This window comes from Mobula birostris, chromosome 8 (assembly GCF_030028105.1).
Source record: "Mobula birostris isolate sMobBir1 chromosome 8, sMobBir1.hap1, whole genome shotgun sequence".
In the NCBI taxonomy this organism is placed as follows: domain Eukaryota; kingdom Metazoa; phylum Chordata; class Chondrichthyes; order Myliobatiformes; family Myliobatidae; genus Mobula; species Mobula birostris.
In genome coordinates this window covers 18721203-18744941 of record NC_092377.1, presented here as the reverse complement: position 1 = coordinate 18744941, position 23739 = coordinate 18721203, and the positions used below count along the sequence as shown (strand labels likewise).

Below are 23739 nucleotides of genomic sequence, written 5' to 3'. Positions count from 1 at the left end.
ATGCAGATACGATAGGGTCTTTTAAGAGGCTTCTGGATAGGTATACGGAGCTTAGAAAAATAGAGGGCTATGGGTAACCCTAAGTAATTTCTAAAGTAAGTACATGTTTGGCACAGCATTGTAAGCCAAAGGGCCTGTATTGTGCTGTAGGTTTTTGTGTGTTTTCTATGAGTTATCCACGCCGATTCAGATGCCTGATGGTTGTAGGGTCCATGCAGATGATGCTCGCATATGTAAATGCTGAGCAGTTGAGCTCCAGCAGGATCAGGGTATTCACCGAAGCATCTCTGTGCTGTGCAAAATGGAGAGGGTGGTGCGCCAAGGGCGTGGTGTGAGACGGGTGGCAGAGAAGAAGTGCCAAGGGCAGAGGGTGGCACGGGTGCAGATACACCCAGCCCTGAGACACCAGGCAACGTCATATGGTTCCAAACAATTGGTTAATTATTCATTACAGAATGTCTCTCTGGTGCTACCCACTCCCTCCTCTCTCCCTTCCCCTTTTCCCAGCCATCATTACCCTTCTCCCTGCCCTCTCCCCATTTTCGGTCCACAATAGAGACCTATATCAGAATCAAGTTTATCATCACTCACGTATGTCATGAAATTTGATTTTTTGCAGCAGCAGCAGCAGTGCAGTACAATACATAAAATTACTTCAGTACTATGCAAAAGTCTTAGGCATCCTTGCTACATATAGGTGCCTGACTTTTGCACAGTACAGTCACAGAGTCATAAGGAAGTACAGAACAGAAATAGGCCCCATGGACCCATCTGTCCATGCTAAAACAATTTAACCTGTCTACTCCCATTGACCTGCAATGGGACCATAGCCCTCCATATTCCCTACTATCCATCTACCCATCCAAACGCCTCTTAAGCATTGAAATCAAACTCATATGCACCACTTGTGCTGGCAGCTCATTCCACACTCCGAGTAATATCTCCACACTCAATATTCCACACCCCTAAATATCTCACCTTTCACACTTAACCAATGTCCTCTGGTTGTAGACCCACCCAACCTCAGTGGAAAAAGCTTGCTTACATTTACCCTATCTATATCCTTCATAATTTTGTATACCTCTACCAAATTTTCTCTCAGTCTTCTATATTCTAAAGAATACAGTCCTATCCTATTCAATCTTCCCTTATACCTCAGATCGTTCAGACCCAGTAACATCCTTGTAAATTTTCTCTGCACTCCTTTAACCTTGTTTACATCTTTCCTGTAGGTCGGTGACCAAAACTGCACACAATACTCTGAGTTAGGCCTCTCCAACGTCTTACACAACTTCAACATAACATCCCATCTCCTGTACTCGATACTTTGATTTATGAAGGCCAATGGGCCAAAAGCTTCCTTTAAAACCCTATCTGTGACGCCACTTTCAACGAATGATGGATCTATACTCCTAGATCCCTTTGTTCTACAACACTCCTCAGTGCCCTACCATTCACTGTGTAAGAACTACCATGGTTGATCCGACCAAAGTGCAAAACCTTGCACATGTCTGCATAAAATTCCATCTGCCATTTTTCAGCCCATTTTTCCAGCTCATTTTGTAAGCCATGATAGCCTTCTTCACTGTCCACTTCACCCACAATCTTGGTGTCAGGTGACAAACAACAAAGGACCCAGCACCGATATGGTGGCACACCACTAGTCGCAGGCCTTCAGTCAGAGAGGCATCCACCTACTGCCACCCTCTGGCATCTCCCACAAGGTACTGCAGATTGCACTAAATGTCTGCAGTCAAGGTCCTGTACTAACCTGAGTCACTACACAATGCCCCAACCTAACGTAAAGACCAACGCTGCAACATACATCATTTCTTTGCAAGGGCAGTTGATGAACATGGAATTCACCTCCTCATTCAGGAGGCCGGAACAGCTATTGGTCACCTGAGGAAAAGAGTGAGGACTGAAGAGATTGAAGATGATGGAATCTGGAGCAACAAACTGCTAGAAGAACTCAGAAGGTCAAGAGGCAACTGTGAAAAGAAAGGAATTGTCAATATTTTGGGGCAGGGCTCCCAGATCTGATCCTGATCAAAGCAAGGACCAACATCTGATGCAGTATTTCAACCCAAAATGTCAAAAATTCTTTTCCCTCCACAAAATCTGCTTGGCTTACTGAGTTCCTCCAGCACATTGTTGGCTTCTGAGAAAATGAACGTTTGGTTTGAAGATCATGATCTCAAATCCAACATGAAGTTTATGATCCACTGGGAAAGTTGATCTCTGTTCCTAAAGTAAGGATTATATATAGCAAGTATCTCAAAGCCCTGGAGAGACATCAGAATCAGAAAGAGAGTCAGATTTATTATCAACACAAGAGGTCTTTGAACTGCTGGGAATCCGGAGGAACAGACACAAACTGTTGGATGAACTCAGCAAGTCAATCAGCATCTTCTAGCTAGTCCTCCTTCCCGTCCATCCACCTTTTCATTCTGGAATCTTCCCCTTTCCTTTCCAGAAGGGTCTTGGCCTAAAACATCGACTATTTATTAATTTCCATAGATGCTGCCTGACCCGCTGAGTTTCTCCAGCATCCCGTGTGAGTTATTCTGGATTATTATCGTTAGATCATTAATATCTAGTGTGAAGTTTGTTGTTTTGCAACAGCAGTATAGGGCATACATAAAATTACTACAAATTACAGAACAATTTATATGCATGTCAGGACGCTGAAGCAGAGACCCAATCGCAGACCAAGTACTGTGTGCACTGTGATATTTACTGAGTAGCAAATCCAGGGGAGCAACAAGCCAGCGTCAAAGTTCAGGCGGAGATCAAAAATTCCAGAGAACTCCAAAATACCAGAATCGGGAAACAGGCAGAGTCGATATTCAGACAGACAGGGTTCAGATGCAAATACTGGAAGAGCTCAGGAAAACTCATTGGTACAATCTGGCAACAAACAGGTGAAAACACAGGACTGAAATACACTCAGCAATAAACAGAGAGGCAGATGATAGGTGGAGCACAGTGAGACACAAGTGGCAGCAAAACAGGTAATAATGAGAAACAGGTGAGAGACAGAGTACTCAGTAATACAGGGGTCAGAGTAGAGCAGGAGCAGGGACAGGAACACATGGCAACAAAAAAAAAAACACGGAATGATGGCTAGGGGGGAAAACACACGAAAGGACAGAGTTCAAGTGGAGGTACTGACAATGCAATACACATGATGGAGGACCTTCACAAGTCCTGAAGAAAGGTTTCGGCCCAAAACGTTGTCTGTTTACTCTTTTCCATAGATGCTGCCTGGCCTGCTGAGTGCCTCCAGTATTCTATGTACGTTGCTTTGGATTTCCAGCATCTGCAGATTTTCTCATGTTTGAAAATAATTTATATTCCAGCCCAATGAACCCGCACCATTCAATTACACCCATGTAACCTGTGCATCTTCGGAATGCTGAGAAGAAACTGGGGCACCGGGAAGAAACCAGCGTGGTCAGGGAGAGAATTCCTTACACACAGCAACGGAATTGAACCGTAATAGCATTGTGCTAACCACCATGCAGCCGTACTGCAATCTTGTGCTGGTCTCTAATACCATTTATAATGATGAAGGATTATCTAAGTGGGCACTGAAAACCTAGAATCTCTTCACTGGGAGCACACAGAAACTCAATAAAAGTGGCAGAGGCTACACTATGGCCTACACTACCCATGCATCCATTCCCTTGAGCATTCCCTGCCCCGCCTGTGACTGCTTCTGAAGGGTCCTCACCCTCCCTCTCAGAACATATGGAACTGAAATGGAAATAAGTCACCCTCTCTGCAGAGGGACTGCCTACACAGAAACTGCACAGCAGCTTCCCTTTGACATTTCATCACTGCTTGGTGGGTTAAGGACATATGCCTCTGCACACTCAGGAACCAAGCTGAGATTTACTGCTAGTATAAAAGAGAAGCACTATTAAGGCCAGTGCGAAAAACTGCGAGTGTTTGTCAGCTATTGTAATTGACTTTTAATTTGAAACATGAAAGCCAAAAATATTGCACACCAGTGAACGATAAATTTCATCTTGCTTGACAATGCCAAGTCATCTGCACTTCACATCACATCTTTAATATTGAGTCAGGATGCAGCCTGGTTCTGTACAATCAAATGCAGGCCATTTGACTCGAGCAGTAGGAACTCTCCTCAGTAACAGTTATCCACTGAAACCATGAACCATTCATTATTCCCAAACAAGTTTTCAAACGGAATATGAAATTCTGCTTTGTCCTGCTGGTAGCTTAGATGTATTAAGCTGGATTCTTGTCAGTATTTAAACCCTTACACTCCTGGGTTGGGTGCTCAAGCTTGGGCCACAACCTATTTTTCTCATTTTTCTATAAAATATCGATAGTTTGACTTTATTGTTGTGGTGTGCTATCTGTTGCACATATTGGTATGTTTTTTTCAGAATTAGGTCCAACAACAGACACATTGGAGAGAGATGGTGCAGGCCCCACAAGGCCACACTGCCCATTTATATCTATGTGAGCAATTAACCTACTAACTCGTACATCTTTGGAATGTGGGAGGAAACTGGAGCACTGAGAGGATCTTTTCATTGCCTTCTGTTGGTTTTTAAAAGCTTCCCAATCCTCTAATTTACCACTAGTTTTTGCTCTATTATATGCCCTCTCTTTTTGGCTTTTATGTTGGCTTTGAATTCTCTAATCAGCCATGGTTTGTCATCCTCCCTTTAGAATTCTTCTTCTTCTTTAGGACATATATATCCTGTACCTTCCGAATTACTCCCAGAAATTCCAGCCATTGCTGCTCTGCCATCATCTCTGCTAGTGTTCCTTTCCAGTCAATTTTGGCTAGCTCCTATCTCACACCTCTGTAATTCCCTTTACTCCACACAGTCAGAGGGAGAATCTGCAAAGTCCTAACAGACAGCAGTGGAATTGAACCTGGGATGCTGGCACTGTAACGGTGTTAGGCTAACCACTACACTAAAGTGCCACCCTCGTACTTAGGGAAGATTGTGGAAACTTCTGAAGGATGAGGAACAGTCTCATTATAAGTATCAGAGGGATCTTGGGGTCCGAGTCCATAGGACACGCAAAGCTGCTACACAGGTTGACTCTGTGGTTAAGAAGGCATAAGGTGCATTGGCCTTCATCAATCATGGGATTGAGTTTAAGAGCCGAGAGGTAATGTTGCGACTATATAGGACCCTGGTCAGACCCCACTTGCAGTACTGTGCTCAGTTCTGGTCGCCTCACTACAGGAAAGACATGGAAACTATAGAAAGAGTGCAAAGGAGATTTACAAGGATGTTGCCTGGATTGGGGAGCATGCCTTATGAGAATAGGTTGAGTGAACTCGGCCTTTTCTGCTTGGAGCGACAGAGGATGAGAGGTGACCTGATAGAGGTGTACAAGATAATGAGAGGCATTGATCCTGTGGATAGTCAGAGGCTTTTTCCCAGGGCTGAAATGGCTAGCACGAGCGGGCACAGTTTTAAGGTGCTTGGAAGTAGGTACAGAGTAGATGTCAGGAGTAAGTATTTTTACGCAGAGAGTAGTGAGTGTGTGGAATGGGCTGCCGGTGGCAGTGGTGGAGGCAAAAATGATAGGGTCTTTTAAGAGACTCCTGGATAGGTACATGGAGCTTAGAAAAATAGAGGGCTCTGGGTAAGCCCAGGTAGTTCAAAGGTAAGGACATGTTCAGCACAGCTTTGTGGGCCGAAGGGCGTGTATTGTGCTGTGGGTTTTCTATGTTTCTATGTTTCATTGATACCTACTGAATGTTGAATGTTGAAAGGCCTCAACAGAGCGGATATAGAGAGGATGTTTCCTGTAGTGGGGGAGTCTAAGACAGAGGACACAGCTTCAGAACAGAGGGGCATCCATCTAGAATGAAAATGAAGAGGAATTTCTTTAGCCAGAGAGTGATGAATCTGTGGAATTTATTGCCACAGGCGGCTGTGAAGGACAAGTTATTGGGTATATTTACTGTAAGACCGAGGTTGATAGATTCTTGATTGGTCAGGACATGAAGGGATACAAAGAAGGTAGAAGACTGGGGCTGAGAGGGAAATGGATGAGCCATGGTGAATGGTGCTCAGACTCAATGGGCCAAATGGCCTAACTCTGCTTCTATATCTTATGGTCTTATGGAAAGACCTGGATAGAGGGGACATGGACAGGATGCTTCATTAGTGGGTGAGTCTTGGATCCAAGGGCACAGCCTCAGAATAAAGGAGGAATTTCTGCTGCCGGAGGGTGCTGAATCTGTGGAATTCATTACCACTGGGGGCTTTGGAAACCAAATCATTGTGCGTATTCAAAGCAGAAATTGATAGGTTCTTGTTTTGTAAGGGGGTTACGGAACACAGGCAGAAGGCAGGAGAATGGGTTGGAAAAAATAAGCGATGAGTGAATGGCGAAGCATTTTCAACCGGATTCTGCTCCCCCATCTTACAATTTATGGTCTACGTTTATCCTCCTGCATCAGCTTCTAACATCCCGAGCATCCTCCACAACCTCCAGGGCCTATTGCCTCACTAAACACCTCATTAGAGTTGGTCAAAATCCACTGTTTCAGCAATACCCTTACAAAGCCTTTACAATTCCTCATTATCTCCACTGCTGAAAAACGAACTCACGAAAGTGTATCCCACAAAACAAGTAAAGCTTATATTATGAAATTTTAAAAAAGAAAATGCCTCACCTATCCAAACAGTACCTTTGTAAGGACAAATATCTCCCACTCAAAGATTAAGGTCAAAAACTCTTTACCAGAATTGGGAACACGTCAAAACAAACTAATGAGTTTGCAAAGAGGAAAGTGGGATTATGGAGAACACAAAGATGGGTGAGGCCAGCGTCATTTAGGTGATTACAATGTTTATAGAACGATCTGGTTAATAGGTTAATGAGGGGATTAAAGAAAGAAAACAAACAAGCAAAGAACCTTGTAACAAGCTTCCAGGCAGCACGCAGAACTGCTGCTGAACCGTAGAAGCAGAACACTGCTGGAAGTGTCCAGGGAATCAGGCACATAGTTGTCTAAGGTGTTTCGGGCTGCTGAGGGGAGGGTTACTAAAGCAGCAGTCTCTGCCAGCAGGAGAGTGGGAACTATGAAGAACACCTTTCAACGCCCAAAACTTCAATTGTTCAGTTCCCTCCACTGATACTGCCTGACTTGCTGAGTTCCTCCAGAATTTGTGTGTGTCACCTAAATTATTTATTTATTTTGTAATTTATTATAATTCTATGTCTTTGCACTGGACTGCTGCCGTAAAGCAGCAAATTTTATGCTATAGAAGACATTGACAAAAATTTTGATTTATCTTGATTCTAGACCATGACATAGGAGCAGAATTAAGCCATTTAGCCCATCAAGTCTGCTCCACCATTCAATCATGACTGATCATTTTTCTCCCCTCCTCAGCCCCACTCCCCTCTTCTCAGCCTTCTCCCTGTAACCTTTGATGCCATGTCCAATCAACAAACTAATTAGCACCTTAAGTATACCCATACAGCTGGCACCCACAGGTGCCTGTGGTAATGAATTCCACAAATTCACAAATCTCTGGCTAAAGAAATTTCTCCACATCTGTTTTAAATGGATGCCCCTCTATCCTGAGGCTGTACCCTCTTGTCCTAGACTCCCCCACCATGGGAAACATCCTTTCCACATCTACTTTGTCTTGGCCTTTCAACATTCAAAAGGTTTCAATGAGACTCCCCCCTCATCCTGCTAAATTCCAGCAACTACAGACCCGGAGCTATCAAATGTTCCTCGAATAATGACCCTTGCATTCCTGACATCATCCTTGTTCCCAGGTATTCCCTGGGATGAAGTCTCAGGGTATATATACATACATACCTTGATTTTATAAAGTACTTTGAACTTTGAATTTTAAACCCAAAAGAATCTGCAATGCACACAAAATTCAGCAGGAACTCAGCAGGTTAGACAGCAAGTATGAAGAGGAATATTCAGTTGACTTTCGGGCAGGAAAATAATTAATTCAGATAATTTTTAAAAATGTTAAACTTGCTTTCAAATAAACAAGCTAGAAAAGGAAAACTTAAATATTAGTTTTTGTGATGGCCTTGAGTAACAATTGTCAGAACATGGCAAAATCTTTCCTAATCTCAGAATTATAATCAGGATCAATATAGATGTGGTGAAATTAGTTGTTTTGTGGCAGCAGTACATTGCAATACATAGTAATGAAACTATAAATTACAATATGTATACTTAAAAAATAGGAAATTAAAGAAGTAGTGCAAAAAGAGAGGGGACGCTTTTAGAGGTTTCCCTTTCGAAGGTGTCCTTGATGCTGGGTGTGGTGATATCACGTGCAATAATGTGCCAGTACAGGATTGGACAGAGCGCTGAGCATGCGCAGGATTGCCAAAATGTTCCAGCACATGGCTGGGTTAAGACGTGTCTGTTTATTACTGTAGATAAAAGTTCTTCATTTCTTCCAGAATATGATTCTTTACTGTTAACCCATGGTACATTTAAATAGAAGAAATATAACATCGTGTCAGAAGTGTTTCTGGAAGAATAATACGGGAGAATCGAGAGTCGAAGGTAATGGAGAAAAGAAGAAGGAAAAAGTTCGAACTGCAAACGGTAAAATGGAAGGTTTACAAACCCCACCAGAACTTCAGCTGACTGGGAATGTAGCAGAGAACTGGAGGATCTTCAAGCAACAGTTTGAACTGTACTGATCGGCCATCGATTATGAAGAGAAATCGGATAAAACCAAAGCTACGCTTCTGCTCCATATAATCGGGAATGAAACGGTAGAGGTATATAATAATTTTGTCTTTGAAGATGGAAATTATTTCAATTTAAAGTCAATAAAGGACAGATTTGAAGTATTTTGTATACCTAAGCAGAACTTAATGTATAAACGATATAAATTCTTCACATGTGCACAAAGGTCTGCTGAAACAATTGACCAGTATGTGACTGAGGTAAGAAAGCGTAGTAGAACATGAGAGTTTGGATTTCTCATGGACTCTCTCATTAAAGGTAGACTTGTTTGTGGCATTTGAGATAATGCACTGAGAGAAAGACTGTTGCGTGAGCAAGATTTAAATTTTGAAAAAGCTTTCGTGCTCTGCAAAGATCTGAGACCATAATGTCGCAGGCTGAAGAGCTTTTTGTTGAAAACTGCAATGTAAATGCTGTAAAAAGTGCAAATATATCAAGAAATGTAATAATACATCGACAAATCCAACGGAGAGCAAGTCGGCATTTGAAAAAAAAGGTCATGTGATTGCTGTGCGCGGGAACACCGTCTAAATCAATGTTTCGCATATGGCAAACTTCGCTACAACTGCAGTAAGAGTAATCGTTTCCACTGTTGTTGAAGTAGAAAGAAGGAAAATGAAATGAAACAAGTAAATGCAGTGATTGAAGATGACCGTGAGGAATCTTATATAGGTGCACTTTATGAAAATGCTGTCATGGGGAATATAAAAGCAGTAGCTGCAGTGTCTGAGACGACCAAACAGGAGGCAACTGATGATGTGAAAAAGCAATGGCAGGAAGAGGTTGCCTTAATGCAAGCGATAATGAACAAGACACTGAGAGAATATGAGATTCAGTCTAATCACACGGTGACGCTCGCAGTGGGCACAGTATAAGGAAGAAGTGAAAACACAAGTCGAAGGAGTTGAGAAGTTGTGTTGAAATGATAAAGTCTCAGCTTAAAAAAGAGATTACACAGTTAATGAATGGATTAGATGAAGAAAGGAAGATTCGTATTTCATTACAAATGGAAGTGGAAGGAGTTAGGAAAGATAAAGCAGGGAAGCAGATAGCTGAGGAGGATAGCATGAACTGCTTACCTGAAATTCCAGATTCTAACCAGGAGGCATGTGAGAGTATACCAAAAGGTTTAGCTGAGATACGTAAAGAAAAGCTTAAAGCAGAAAAGAAGCAGAAGAAGAGTCATGGCCCAGATAGCGAAGAGCCAACTTCAGAGTTTCAGTTAGCTGATATAGATTTGTTTATTGGTTAATGTTGTTATTTGTTTTTCTTTTTAAGGAAAGGAAGATGTGATTCTTCAGAGATTCAGTTGACGGATGCAGACGAGACAAAACATGTAAATAATAACAAGGAAACATAAGATCTGTGTGTACCACTTGGAAGGTCTACCCGTGTTCGCAAACCCTCAGAGAGACTGATTGAGACTTGTTGAATTATGCCTTTGCTTTGATTAATGTTATTTACTTTTTCTTGTTAAGGAAGGGAAGATGTAGTGTCATCACATGCAAAGACATGCCAGTACACGATTGGACAGAGCACTGAGCATGCGCGGGTTTTGCCAGAATGTTCCAGCATGTGGCGGGTTTAAGACGTGTTTGTTTATTACTGTAAATAAAAGATCTCTAATTCTTCGAGAATATGATTCTTTACTGTTTACTGTTTAAATAGAAGAAAGATAACACCGGGGGAACTGGCTGAGCTGATAACTTTCTGCAGCTTTTCTTATTGACCTCTCCCCATACCAGACCCTGATGCAACCAGTTAGAATGCTCTCCACAGTACACCCATAGAAATTTGCAAATGTTTTTGGTGACATAACAATTCTCTTCCAACTCCAAATAAGATATACCTACTGATATGCCTTCTTTATAAATGCATCAAAATGCAGGGCCCAGGATAGATCTTCAAAGATGCTGACACCAAGGAACTTGAATTTGCTCACCCTTTCCACTTCTGACCCCCTCCAATGAGGACTGGTGTGTGTTCCCTCAACTTCCCCTTCCTGAAGTTCACAGTCAATTCCTTGGTCTTTCTGACATTAAGTGTAACATTATTGTTGGCACACCACTTGGCCAGCTGATCTATCTCTCTCCTGTATGTCTACTTCTCACCATCCAAACAATAGCTGTTCTCAGCAGATTTATAGGGTGTCATTTCAGCTGTGCCTAGCCACACAATCGTGGGTGTAGAGGGAATAGAGGAGTGAGCTAAGCATGCATCCTTAAGGTGCGCCAGTGCTGTCTGTCAGCGAGGAGGAGGTGTTATTCTTGATCTGCATGGACTCCGCTCTTCCAGTGGGGAAGTCAGGGATCGAGTTGCAGAGGAAGTACAGAGGCCTGGTTTTGAAACTTGTTGATTAGAACTGAGGGTATGAATGTGCTGAACACCGAGTAGTCAATAAACAGCAGCCTGATGTAGGGGTTACTATTGTCCAGGTGATCCAAGACCGATTAGAGAGCCAGTGAGTTTGCATCCACTGTCGCAATAGGCAAAATGCAGCAGGTCCAGATCCTTGATTAGGCAGGAGTAGATTCTAGACCATGACCAAAGCATTTTATCACTGTAGGTGTGTTTCGGAAAAAGTCTGATCTATCCTAATTTGCTGTGCTAGTGCTTCAACTGTGGCGACACAGTCCTCGAACTGTGTTGGTCGTTAGCGCACTATAACACATTTCCCTTCATATTTCAATATATATTTGACAAATCTTTATCTTTATTTTGTCTACCTGCACTGCACTTTCTATGTAACTGACACTATACACTGAATTCTGTTTTCTTTTGAACTGCTTCCATGTGCTTATGTATGGAATGATCTGTCTGGAAGGTAGGGGAACAATAGCTTTTCATGGTATCTCCATACAGGTGACAATAATAAACCAATACCAATTATAAATTAGAATATATGGCACAATCAGAAAGGGTCTGCAGTAACAAAGGGATCATACAATTCTGAGGCATAATCTTTAACTTCAGCAAACTGTGTTGAAAAAGTTGTTCATAAAACATACCAAATCCTGGGATTCCTAAGCAGATACTCATAGGACAACAGAGGGAAGTTATAATGAACTTGTATAAAACATTGTTGGCCTCCAAGCTGGAATTCTGCTTCCAGCTCCAGTCACCACACTTTAAGAAGGATGTAATCGTCTTAGAGAGGGTATATTTACCAGAAGAGTTCCATGGATGAGAAGAACACTTAGACTGGAGCAGATGCGATTACAATAGCTTTTGGCCAAGGACATGGGAATTCAAAATTTGGGGCAAAAGATACAAGGGCAATGTCAGATGTGTTCCTCCACCAAGAGTGACTATGTTCAGAACTCTGTATGGAAATAAAATCAAGCAGTGCCGCTGGAAGATAACAGGATAGGCAGTTGTGGGATAATTATTTGCAGAGTTATGGAAAAGATCAAGGCAATAGGAGGGTTGATCCACAGTGTAGACCCAGTGAACCTGAACCACTGAGCACATCTACAAGGAGTGCTTCCACAAAAAAGGCAGCAGTATTATTAAGGACCCCCACCATCTGGTCCATGCTCATTTCTTGTTGCTTCCATCAGGAGTCTTAGGTCCTACACCACCAGGTTCAAGAACAGTTATTATTCTTCAACCATCAGGCTCCGGAACCAGTGTTGTCAGAGGAAAGCAGCATCCATCATCAGGGACCCCCCACCACCCAAGTCATGCTCTCTTCTCGCTGCTGCTATCAGGAAGGAGGTACAGGAGCCTCAGAACCCACACCACCAGGTTCAGGAACAGCTATTACCCCCTCAACATCAGGCTCTTGAACCAAAAGAGATAACTTCACTCAACTTCACTTGCCCCATCACTGAAATGTTCCCACAACAAATAGACTCACTTTCAAGCACTGTTCAGCTCATGTTCTCAATATTTATTCCTTATTTATGATTATTCTTTCTTTCTTTTTGTATTTACCCAGTTCATTGCCTTGGGAGAAGTCAATTAAGATGAGTTCTCCAAATCTGCTGGCAGGACATGAACCAGCTTCAGTGTCCTCTCCCAGGATAGCATCCCCAGCATTGAGATTAATCTCAGCTGGTTACATTAAAAGCTCATAATGAGGCTTATTCTTATGCTATTACAGGAGAAGTGGAGTTAAGAGAGAAATGGATCAGCCATGATGGAATGATGGCACAGACTCAATGGGCCAAATGGCCTAATTCTACTTGAATGTTTTATGGTCCATGGCCTTAGATAGTGCAGTCAGGAGTCCATCTTAGGGAAAGATTCAATAATCTTCTAACAGTGAGATAGAACCTGTCCTTGAGCCTGGTGGTATATGCTTATATGCTTCCAGGCTTTGTAATTTCTGGTCAATGGAAGAGGGGAAAAGAGAGGGTGTTTGGGGTGGGTGGAATCTTTGATTATGCTGGCTGCTTTACTGGGGGGGAGGGGGGAGGGGGAAGAAGGGGGTCTTTAGAGGAAATGCTGACAGGAGATCAGTACATTGATGACCACAATGGAAACTACTGTTCAATTCCACCCCTTTCTCTTCAGATTCAAAGCAGTTCTATATTTAGAATGATTATCCGTGGTAAATGTGAAAAAATAGGTTTCATGAGTGAAGTGCTCTTTTCTCATCCCATTCTTATATTCTGCACACTCCCACGCACTTACACCAGCAGCATATAACATTCAAATCCCCCCAACCAAGAAAATAATCCAGATGTTCGGCTCTACAAATTAATCAGTCAGCTATAATCTCATTACTTAGCTAGTCACACAGATCGCAGGGCCAATTATTTTTAATATACAAATAGGCAATGAGCGCTACTATTTGTGAAAATGCAATTAATCTTGAGAAAAATGACAAACCACAGGCAAAAGTTTAAGAAGATTAAACTGTGAAATATTGCCTGAGTTCCTTAGTAATCTAATGAAAATTTTCCAGGATCTTGCATTACAGGCTATATTATTCAACAAATTGTTCACACAGATGAGATCTCAATAGCCTCAACTGCGCAGAAATCATTACTTTTTTAATATTCATTTGTGGAATAAGGCTGTCCTTAGTTCAGTGAGAACCGCTCTATAAAGTTCAAGAGAGAGGGAACTGAAGCAAGCAGATATTGTACAATGCAAGAAAAAACTCCCAAATTTTCAATGCAATAACTGAAGCGATGAATACCAAAACTAGATGATACTTGACTAGAACACATTTTTTATTTGTTAGAAAAGGAAAGCTGGAAAAGGGAAGCAGCCACTATGCGACAAAGGGAGATTTTCGGAGGAGACCAAGGCAGGTAGAGTAACATCGTTTAAAATACATTTGGACAGGTCCATGGATCAGAATCAGAATCAGAATCAGGTTTAATATCACTGGCATATGTTGTGAAATTTATTGTCTTTGCAGGAGCAGTACAATGCAATGCATAGTAATACAAGAAAATTGAAGTATACTGTATGTATATATTAAATAGTTAAATTAAATTAGCACAAAGATAGAAATTAAGAAGTAGCGAGGTAGTGTTCATGGATTCAATGTCCATTCAGAAAATGGACATGAGGGAAAGAAGATGTTCTGGAATTGTTGAGTGTGTGCCTTCAGACTTCTGTACCTCCTTCCTGGTGGTAGCAATGAGAACAAGGCATGTCCTGAATGATAGGGAGTCCTTAATGATGGATACCGCCTTTTTGAAGCATCGCTGGACACTACGGAGGCTAGAGCTTATGAGGGAGATGACTAAGTTTACAACTCTCTGCAGCTTATTTCGATCCTGTGCAGTAGCACCTCCCCCTCCCCACGGCAGACGGTGATGCAGCCAGTTGGAATGCTCTCCACGGATAGGATAGATTTAGACTCAAAACTGTCAAGTGGATTTAGCATATATGGACTTCTTGGTCAACGTGAATGAGTTAGCCAAAGGGCCTGTTTCCGTGCTGTATTACTCTGAGTTTATGACTCTCAGAAAGGAGAGGCTCAAAGTTCCTATTAGCCTGAGCCTCACTGGCAGTAAAAAGCGCATTGCAAAAGTTGGTAGAAAATTAAAATTTAAGGGAAGGTCTAGAATCATATGAGATACAGTGCAGAATAGGACCACACCGCCCAGCAACTCCCCAACCTATTCACAGGACAATATACAGTGGCCAATTAACTTACCAATCAGTACAGCTTTGGACTGTGGGAGGAAACTGGAGCACCCGGAGGAAACCCTCGTGGTCACAGGGAGAACGTACCAACTCCTTACGGGCAGCGGTGGGAATTGAACCTGGGTCGCCTGTACTGTAAAGCGTTGTGCTAACCACTGTGCTACTATGCACCCATTATGTCACGTTTCTAATATATACAACTCCATTTTGTTTTACTAATGGAAACGCATAATGGAGATGCATAAAAATGATGAACACGCAGTCAAGAAGGAAGAGTATGCAAAAGGAAAATTATGTTTTTTTTTAAACACAAGGAAAAGGATGAGAAAGTTCAGGCTAAATTGGGGAAGTTAGAGACCAAAATGTAACCTTTCATAGAGGATAAGTGAAAGGTGTTGCTTTTAAATGCATGTTTTGTCTGTTTTCTCAAGGGAAAAGATAGTGGTAAATAATGAGCACAAGAGAATGGAATGGAATTGCACAAGTCAGAGGAGCAGCTAGTCATGATTTATAGGCCTTCGACTGACACGAGATGTGGACAAACCACTTCAGGTCATTGTAAGGTCAATATCGCTCACGTAGAATGATCAAAGTTATTATGGACAGCCAGTGAAGATTTGCTGAAGACATGCCATAAGTAACAGAGTTCCTTGATCAAGGGAAAGTGTATTGAGAGAGGAAATATGATGGATAAGGAGGATTTAGAATTGATACTGTTAACAAAATGAAGGCAGGGGGTATTAGGACTATTATTGAATGGACCATCACTTTTTCCTTTGTTGCCCATTATTTCACATACATAACACAGACACATACATGAGGAACCCAATAATAATGAGCTACTTACTGTACAAGAATCAATAGGATCACTTGGAACCCTGCCATCACAATGAAGCTGAAACCAGGCAATGTCGAGAGTGTTTCAGGATAAAGTGCGTAAAATGCAGATGACCCAATTATAATACAGATTGTATCTATAGAAGCGATACAAGAATACATCGCACCTATTCATAAAAGAAAATTAAACAGATTTATGAAGTCACCAATATAAGTTCAGAATAATGACCAGCAAGCAAACACAGCAGCAGATGAAATGTTGTCAACTATTAACCTAGATCATAAACTCGAGAAATTCTGCAGATGCTGGAAATCCAAAGCAACACACATAAAATGCTGGAGGAACTCAGCAGGCCAGGCAGCATCTATGGAGATGAATAAATAGTTGACATTTCAGGCCAAGACCCTTCTTCAGAACCTATTCCGCATTGTCATTTGACTTTTGTGATGACATACAAGGCTATTCGGTGCACTGAGTTCAATGCTGTCACTTCTTTCCTTGAGTCTACTGACGGGTTGCATCATTGGCTGGTATGGAAATGCCAATGCCATGGAAAAGCCTACAAGAAATATTGGATAGGGCCCAGTCCCTCCCTCCCTTTGAGCACATCTGCAAGGAGCGCTGTCCAGGACATACTCTCTCTCACAGCTGGCATCAGGAAGAAAGTACATCCACACCACCAGGATCAGGAACGGTTACTAACTTTCAACCATCAATCTCTTGAAACAGAGGGGTATAACTTCACAAAGTTACTCACCCCCACATTGAACTGTTCCCTTAACTTACAGAGTCACTTTCAAGGACTCTTCACCACATGTTCGTGATATTTATTACTCATTTATGTGTTTTTTTTAGCTCTTTTTCCATTTTCGCAAGTCTGTTGAACATTGACTGTTTGCCCACTTTGTGTGTGGTTTTTCACTGATTCCAGTGTGTTCCTTTGTAGTTACTGAGAATGCCTGCAAGCAAATGATTCTCAGGTGACATATACTGTATGTACGTTGAAGTTTGATATATAAAGCCTATTCCCTTACTTTTGCCTGTCAGGTGGCTTTGCCACTACTTTTCCCGCATTCCTATACTGGGGGCATTTTACAGTAGCCAAAATTAACACAGCAGCACATGTCTGGAATGGGAGAAGAAATCAGAGCACCTGCGGGAAACCTACGCATTCATAAAGCACGTTCCAACTCCACACAGACAGCACCTGAGATCAGGATCAAACTTGCGTCACTGAAGCTGTGAATGACTTGCCACAGAACATAGAATAGAACAGCACAGCACACTAACAGCCCTTCGGCCCACTATGTTGTGCTGACCTATATAAACCTACTCCACAGTCGAACTGATTCTTCCCTCCTACACAGCCCATAGGCTGTCTACAAGAAGGGTCAGAGCCGTCTCTATTTCCTGAGGAGACTGAGGTCCTTTAACATCTGCCGGACGATGCTGAGGATGTTCTACGAGTCTGTGGTGGCCAGTGCTATCATGTTTGCTGTTGTGTGCTGGGACAGCAGGCTGAGGGTAGCAGACACCAACAGAATCAACAAACTCATTCGTAAGGCCAGTGATGTTGTGGGGATGGAACTGGACTCTCTGACGGTGGTGTCTGAAAAGAGGACGCTGTCTAAGTTGCATGCCATCTTGGTCAATGTCTCCCATCCACTACATAATGCACTGGGTGGCCACAGGAGTACATTCAGCCAGAGACTCATTCCACCGAGATGCCTCACAGAGCGTCATAGGAAGTCATTCCTGCCTGTGGCCATCAAACTTTACAACTCCTCCCTTGGAGGGTCAGACACCCTGAGCCAATAGGCTGGTCCTGGACTTATTTCATAATTTACTGGCATAATTTACATATTACTATTTAACTATTTATGGTTCTATTACTATTTATTATTTATGGTACAACTGTAACGAAAACCAATTTCATGTCTATGACTATAAACCTCCACATTTTTACATCCATGTGCATATCCAAGAGTTGCTCAGATGTTCCTGTTGTAGTAACCTCTACCACCCCTCTGACAGTGTGTTCTAGGCATCCATCGCTCTCTATGTAAAAACCTACCTCTGACATCTCGCTTAATCTTTCTTCCACTCACCTTTTGTCTATAAAGGTTTAAGGTGAGTAACGCAAAATGCTGGAGGAACTCAACAGGTCAGGCAGCATCTATGGGAGGCAGACGTTCCCAATCTTTTTTTATGCCATGGACCCCTACCATTAACCAAGGTCTGTGGACCCCAGTTTTCAAACCCCAGATGTGAAGGCATAAAGAGCTAATGTTTTAGGCTGAGACCCTTCAACAGGACTAGAAGGGAAGCAGGGAGAAGCCAGGAGGAAGGTTGGGAGGGTGGGGGTAAGTGGCAGATGATAGGTGAAACCAGATGAGGGGGGGATTGGGGAGGGGACTGAAGTAAGAAGCTGAGAGGTGATAGGTAGAAAAAAAAAAGTAAAGGGCTGAAGAAGGCATTGGAGAGTTAAAGGAGGTGAAAGGCAGGTGAGGAGAAGGGGTAACAGTGGAGCCACATTGCAGAATAGAAAAAAGAGAGGATGGGAGATGGTAGAAGTTACTGGAAGCTACAGAAATCCTGTCAGGTTGAAGACTACTCAGACAGAGTATGAAATTTTGCTCCTCCAATCCGAGAGTGGCTTCATCATGGCAGAAGACAATTTAGGAGGCTCTGAGATATGTACATGGATGTAAGAAAGATGGATGGTTGTTGGCTGTGTAAAAGAGAAGAGGGTGTGTTAAATGGAGTAGATTTATCTGGGTCTGCAGAACATTGTGGGTCAAAGAGCCAGTACTGTGCCGCACTGCTTGATGAGAAAATACACAAGCCTATTTAGAATTCATAAGCAGAACAGAAAAGTCTGCGGCAAAGTGGAATACTAAAACGTAGAAAAACGGGTTCACTTTTGATGCCTTAATGATCAGATGCATTTGGTGGCATTGCATTTGGTGGCAATGCAAATAGCTGGAGCGTTGTCAGGGAAAGAGCATTATACGAGCTGGAATGAGTTAAGAAGCACAGTGATCCACAGTGCAAACGGCAAGAAAAGAAAGTATGAAACTGTGGTAAACCATATATATGTGTTGTAACTGGGTTAATTCTCTGGACACGCCCCTCCGCTGACTGCCCCTGTGGCTCCTCCCACAGAGTCCTGTATAAAGGTGTTTCGCCTTGCCCCTCCCTCTCAGTCCAGGGGCAGACACTCACCGTGGAGGTCGTATTGTACAGCGAATAAAAGCCTTTCAGTATTTTACCCAACCTCAGTCTTTTGGAGTTATTGAAGGTGCTTCAGAGACAAAATAAAAAGTGGATAAAAAGCAAGATATTTGGAGAGGTTATTTCTTATAGTGTGAGAATCTAGGTCCAGAGGGTACAGAATCAGAATAGAAGGATGTCCCTTTAGAACACAGATGAGAAGAAATATCTTTAGACAGGGGGTGGCAAATCCACAGACTACTGTGGAGGCAAAGCCTTTGGGGATATTTAAAGCAGAAGTTAATAGGTTCTGGATTAATAAGGGTGTCAAAGATTATAGAGAGAAGGCAGAGGAATAGGGTTGAGAGGAAAAATAAACCAGCCATGATCGAATGGCAGAGTAGCCTCAATGGGCTGAATGGTCTAGTTCTACTCCTGTGGCTTATGGGCGTATGTGCTGATTTGTAAATGCAAAATAACTCCGAAATAATCAGAATCGGAATCGGGTTTATTATCACCGGCATGTGTCATGAAATTTGTTAACTTAGCAGCAGCAGTTCAACTCAATACATAATATAGATGAAAAAATGTAAAGATAACTAAATCAGTTACAATATATTTATATTGAATATATAAAAAATGCAAAAACAGAAATAATATATATTAAAAAAGTGAGGTAGTGTCCAAGGGTTCAATGTCCATTTAGGAATCGGATGGCAGAGGGGGAGAAGCTGTTCCTGAGTCGCTGAGTGTGTGCCTTCAGGCTTCTGTACCTCCTACCTGATGGTAACAGTGAGAAAAGGGCATGCCCTGAGTGCTGGAGGTTCTTAATAATGGATGCTGCCTTTCTGAGACACCGCTCCTTGAAGATATCCTGGGTACTTTGTAGGCTAGTATTTGAAATACTCAGCCAGTCAGGCAGCCCCTTGTAGAAATAATGTTTTTTCTTCAGAGGCTACGTGACTGCTGAGTGCTTGTAGCATTTTAGAAGTTATATAGCGTGGAAACAGGCCCTTCATCCTACTGACTCTGGGCTAACCTTGCAGTACACATTTATAATAATCCTACACTAGTACCATTTAATGTTTTCCTTCAGCCCTCACCACACACTAGAGACAACTCACGGTGGCCAGTAAATTTACCAAGCTGCAAATCTTCAGGGTGTGGGAGGTGCCCAATCTCACAGAGAGATGTTCAGGGAAGTGTGCAAACTCCACACAGACAACACCACAGGTCAAGATTGAACCTGGGTCTCGGGAGCTGTGAAGTAATTTATTTTTTTATTGAGTTACAGCATGGGTTAGTCTCGTCCACCCCTTCAAGCCACACTGCCCACTAATCCCCTGATTTAATCCTAGCCTAATCACGGGACAATTTACAATCACCAGTTAACCTACCAATTTGTACCTCTTTGGACTGTGGGAGGAAACCGCAATACACAGCGGAAACTCACAAGATCACGGGGAGAACGTACAAACTCCTTACAGCAGGATTTGAACCCAAGGAGCCCATACTGTGAAGCGTTGTGCTAACCACTACGCTACCATGCCGCTTACGTGAGACCCATTTTACATTTCATATTTCCAGCATCAGCTGTCTTCCAATTTCCAAGATAGGTCTGATGCAGAAAAAAATCCAAAATTAAGTTAAAAATACTGGAACTAGTCAGTAGTTTGAGAGATACACACAAAAAAAAACTTTTCAGCTTGGTGAATTTCCATGAAAGATCACTGACCTGAAATAATATGTCCATTTGTTTCTCCACAGTTACTGTTCACCTGCTGAGTACTTGCAGCATTTTTGTTCTTATTTCAGAATTTCTTTCTAGTTTCACAAAAACAGTCCCTTAGATCTTTTGGAATGTGTAATAAAACACTTCAGGACTTCAGGGCCTTTCTTCATACATAGACAAACAACCTGGTAAACCTCCAACTTTTATTTTTTTCTAGATTTTGCTTAAATAGAAACAGAACTGATGAAAGGGCATCAACCTGAAATATTGACACTGTTTCTCTCTCTACAGCTACTGCCTGGTGCACCGAGTATTTCCAGCATATCCTGTTTTATTTCAGACTTGGAGCAATTTTTCAAAATTATCAAAATCAAAACAATAGTTTTGTTGTGTACTTTGGATCAGGGTGAGAGTGAACATGGCTGCGTTACCATTTATCTTGTGCACAGCACAAAGCAATCATCTATGCCTTTGTTTGACTTGATTTACAAGATTTATGAGGGAATATTGAACACTTGTGAAAGTTATAATGGTATAATATGAAAGGAATCAGATTAAGATCACATTTCAAGCCATTTGTAATGAAAGCAAGTCAAATCGAATTATAACAAAATCATTAAATGTAATTATTTTGCAAGCTAAATTGCAATATTGACCTTGCTCATTTTGTTCCACAACACTTGACGCCATAGAACGCAGTACCGGTCCAGGGAATCCAGAGAAACTATTCATCACGGCACCTGAAAGATTATTATTTCAAGAAAACAATCACTGCATTTTGTTCATTAAGAAGTGCAGATCAATTTTGCTTCTTCCTACACAGTTGATACTGTAACAAGAGAGTGTTGCAGTTGAAACTGAAGTAAAAGATATTGCATTTTCAGAGCATAGAACACAGATCAGTATAGCACTGTATGGGCCCTTTGGCCTACAGTGTTGTGCCAACTTTTTAAACCTACTCCACAATCAATCTAACCCTTCCCTCCTACAAAGCCCATAACCCTCCATTTTACCTTCATCCATTCAGCATCATCATCTAAGGGTTTCTTCAATGACCCCAATGCAGCAGCCTCTACCACCCCCCCTCCCCCAGCGGTGCATTCCAGGCACCTACTGCCCTTGGTAACCTAACACCGATTGCTCCCTAAATTTTCCTCCACTCATCTTCTCTAGAGCTTTCTGACATCAAATTAGTAATGCTGCATTATGAGCTAAAATTTCAGAAATGGAGTGTAACATGCATTAGTCAGTACATTTCATTAGGAGTTTCACGAGATTTGATATGTTACCAAAGATACTCACAAATTTCTAATCAACAAGCTCCAAAACCTGGGCCCCCATACCTCCATCTGCAACTCGAATTTTGACTTCCTCAATGGGAGACCACAGTCAATGCAAATTGGAAATAACATCTCTGCCTGACTGACAATCAACATTAGTGCACCTCAGGGATGCGTGCTTAGCCCACTGCTCTACTCTCTCTACACCCATGACTATGAGGCTAGGCACAGCTCAAATGCCATCTATAAATTTGCTGACAATACAACTATTGTTGGCAGAATTTCAGATGGTGACGATAGGGTGTACAGGAGTGAGATATATCAGCTGGTTGAGTGGTGTCGTAGCAACAACATGTGTTCAACGTCGATACGACTGACGAACTGATTGTGGACTTCAGTAAGGCTAAGATGAGGGAACACATACCTGTCCTTATAGAGGGATGAGAAGTGGAAAGAGTGAGCAATTTCAAGGTCTTGGGTATCAATATCTCTGAGGATCTATCCTGGACCCAACATATTAATGCAACTACAAAGAAGGCACAGCAGTGGCTATATTTCATTCAGAGTTTGAGGAGATTTGGTATGCCACTAAAGATACTTGCAAATTTCTACAGATGTACTGTGGAGAACATTCTAACTGGCTGTATCTCCGTCTGGTATGGGATGGGAACTACTGCACAGAATCAAAATAAGCTGCAGCTCAATCAGCTCCATCACGGGCACTAGCCTGCCCAGTACAGGACATCTTCAAGGAGCGATACCTCCAAAAGGTGGTGTCCATCATTAAGGACCCCCATCACCCAGGTCATGCCTTGTTCTCATTGCTACCATCAGGAAGGAGGTACAGAAGCCCAAAGGCTCACACCCAACGATTGTCAGGGCGCTGGAGCAGGGTTCCAATTGCAGACCCAGTACTGTGCACAGAGTGATATTAATTGAGTAACAAATCCTGAGGTGCAAACAAAGTCAGTGTCAAAGTTCAGGCAGAGATTAAAACACCCACAGAAATCCAAAAACCAGAATCGGGAAACAGGCAGAGTCGATACTCAGACGGACAGAGTTCAGATGCGAATGCTAAAAAGGCTCAGGAAAAATTCACTAGTACAACCTGGCCACAAACAGGTGAAAACAGAGGACTGAAATACACTGAGCAATAAACAGAGAGGCAGATGATAGGTGGAGCACAATGAGACACAGGTGGCAGCAATACAGGTTATAGTGAGAAACAGGTGAGAGATGGAGTACTCAGTAACACAGGGGCCAGAGTAGAGCAGGAGTGGGGATGGGAGCACATGGGGCATGAAAACAAACAAGAGCACATGGCAATACAAAACCACAGACTGACGGCTAGGGGGAAACACACAAAAAGACAAAGTTCAACTGGAGGTACTGACAACGATTCAGGAAACAGCTTCTTCTCTTCTGCCATTCGATTTCTGAATGGGCATTGAACCCATGAACATTACCTCACTACTCACTGTAACTCCCGTTTTTTTTCTATTATTATGTATTGCATTGTACTGCTGCTGCATAGACAACAAATTTCATGACATATGCCAGTGATATTAAACCAGATACTGATTCTGTATATTTAACACATCTCACCGAGGACTATTTCTACCTTGGTCTCTAAGATGCACAAAGAGAGGGATTGACCAAATAGTGTGCTTTGGTTATACTGAAATACAAATATTTTCCAGAACATCAGAGAAAATCCTTTACTCCCCTTCCATTTTGGCAATGAAATCTTTTATGCATTAACGCCACACTTGAAAGCTTTAATCAAAAGTACTCATTCAGTATTGCATTAAAACTT

At 42.2% G+C, this 23739-nt stretch overlaps 1 protein-coding gene across 2 annotated transcripts in view; it reads right to left on the bottom strand.

Annotated features, from left to right (window-relative positions):
• LOC140202149 (lysosomal proton-coupled steroid conjugate and bile acid symporter SLC46A3) overlaps positions 1-23739 on the bottom strand; it is a 149455-nt gene that overhangs the window by 20117 nt on the left and 105599 nt on the right. The window contains exons 5-6 of one of the 2 annotated variants that reach the window (XM_072267019.1): positions 21300-21383; positions 15708-15864 (exon numbers count right to left, since the gene is read on the bottom strand). The exons of the other annotated variant lie outside the window; for it this stretch is intronic. Coding sequence (XP_072123120.1) covers positions 15708-15864; positions 21300-21383 — 241 coding nt within the window. The remainder of the gene's footprint in view (positions 1-15707; positions 15865-21299; positions 21384-23739) is intronic. 2 annotated transcript variants of the gene reach the window in all.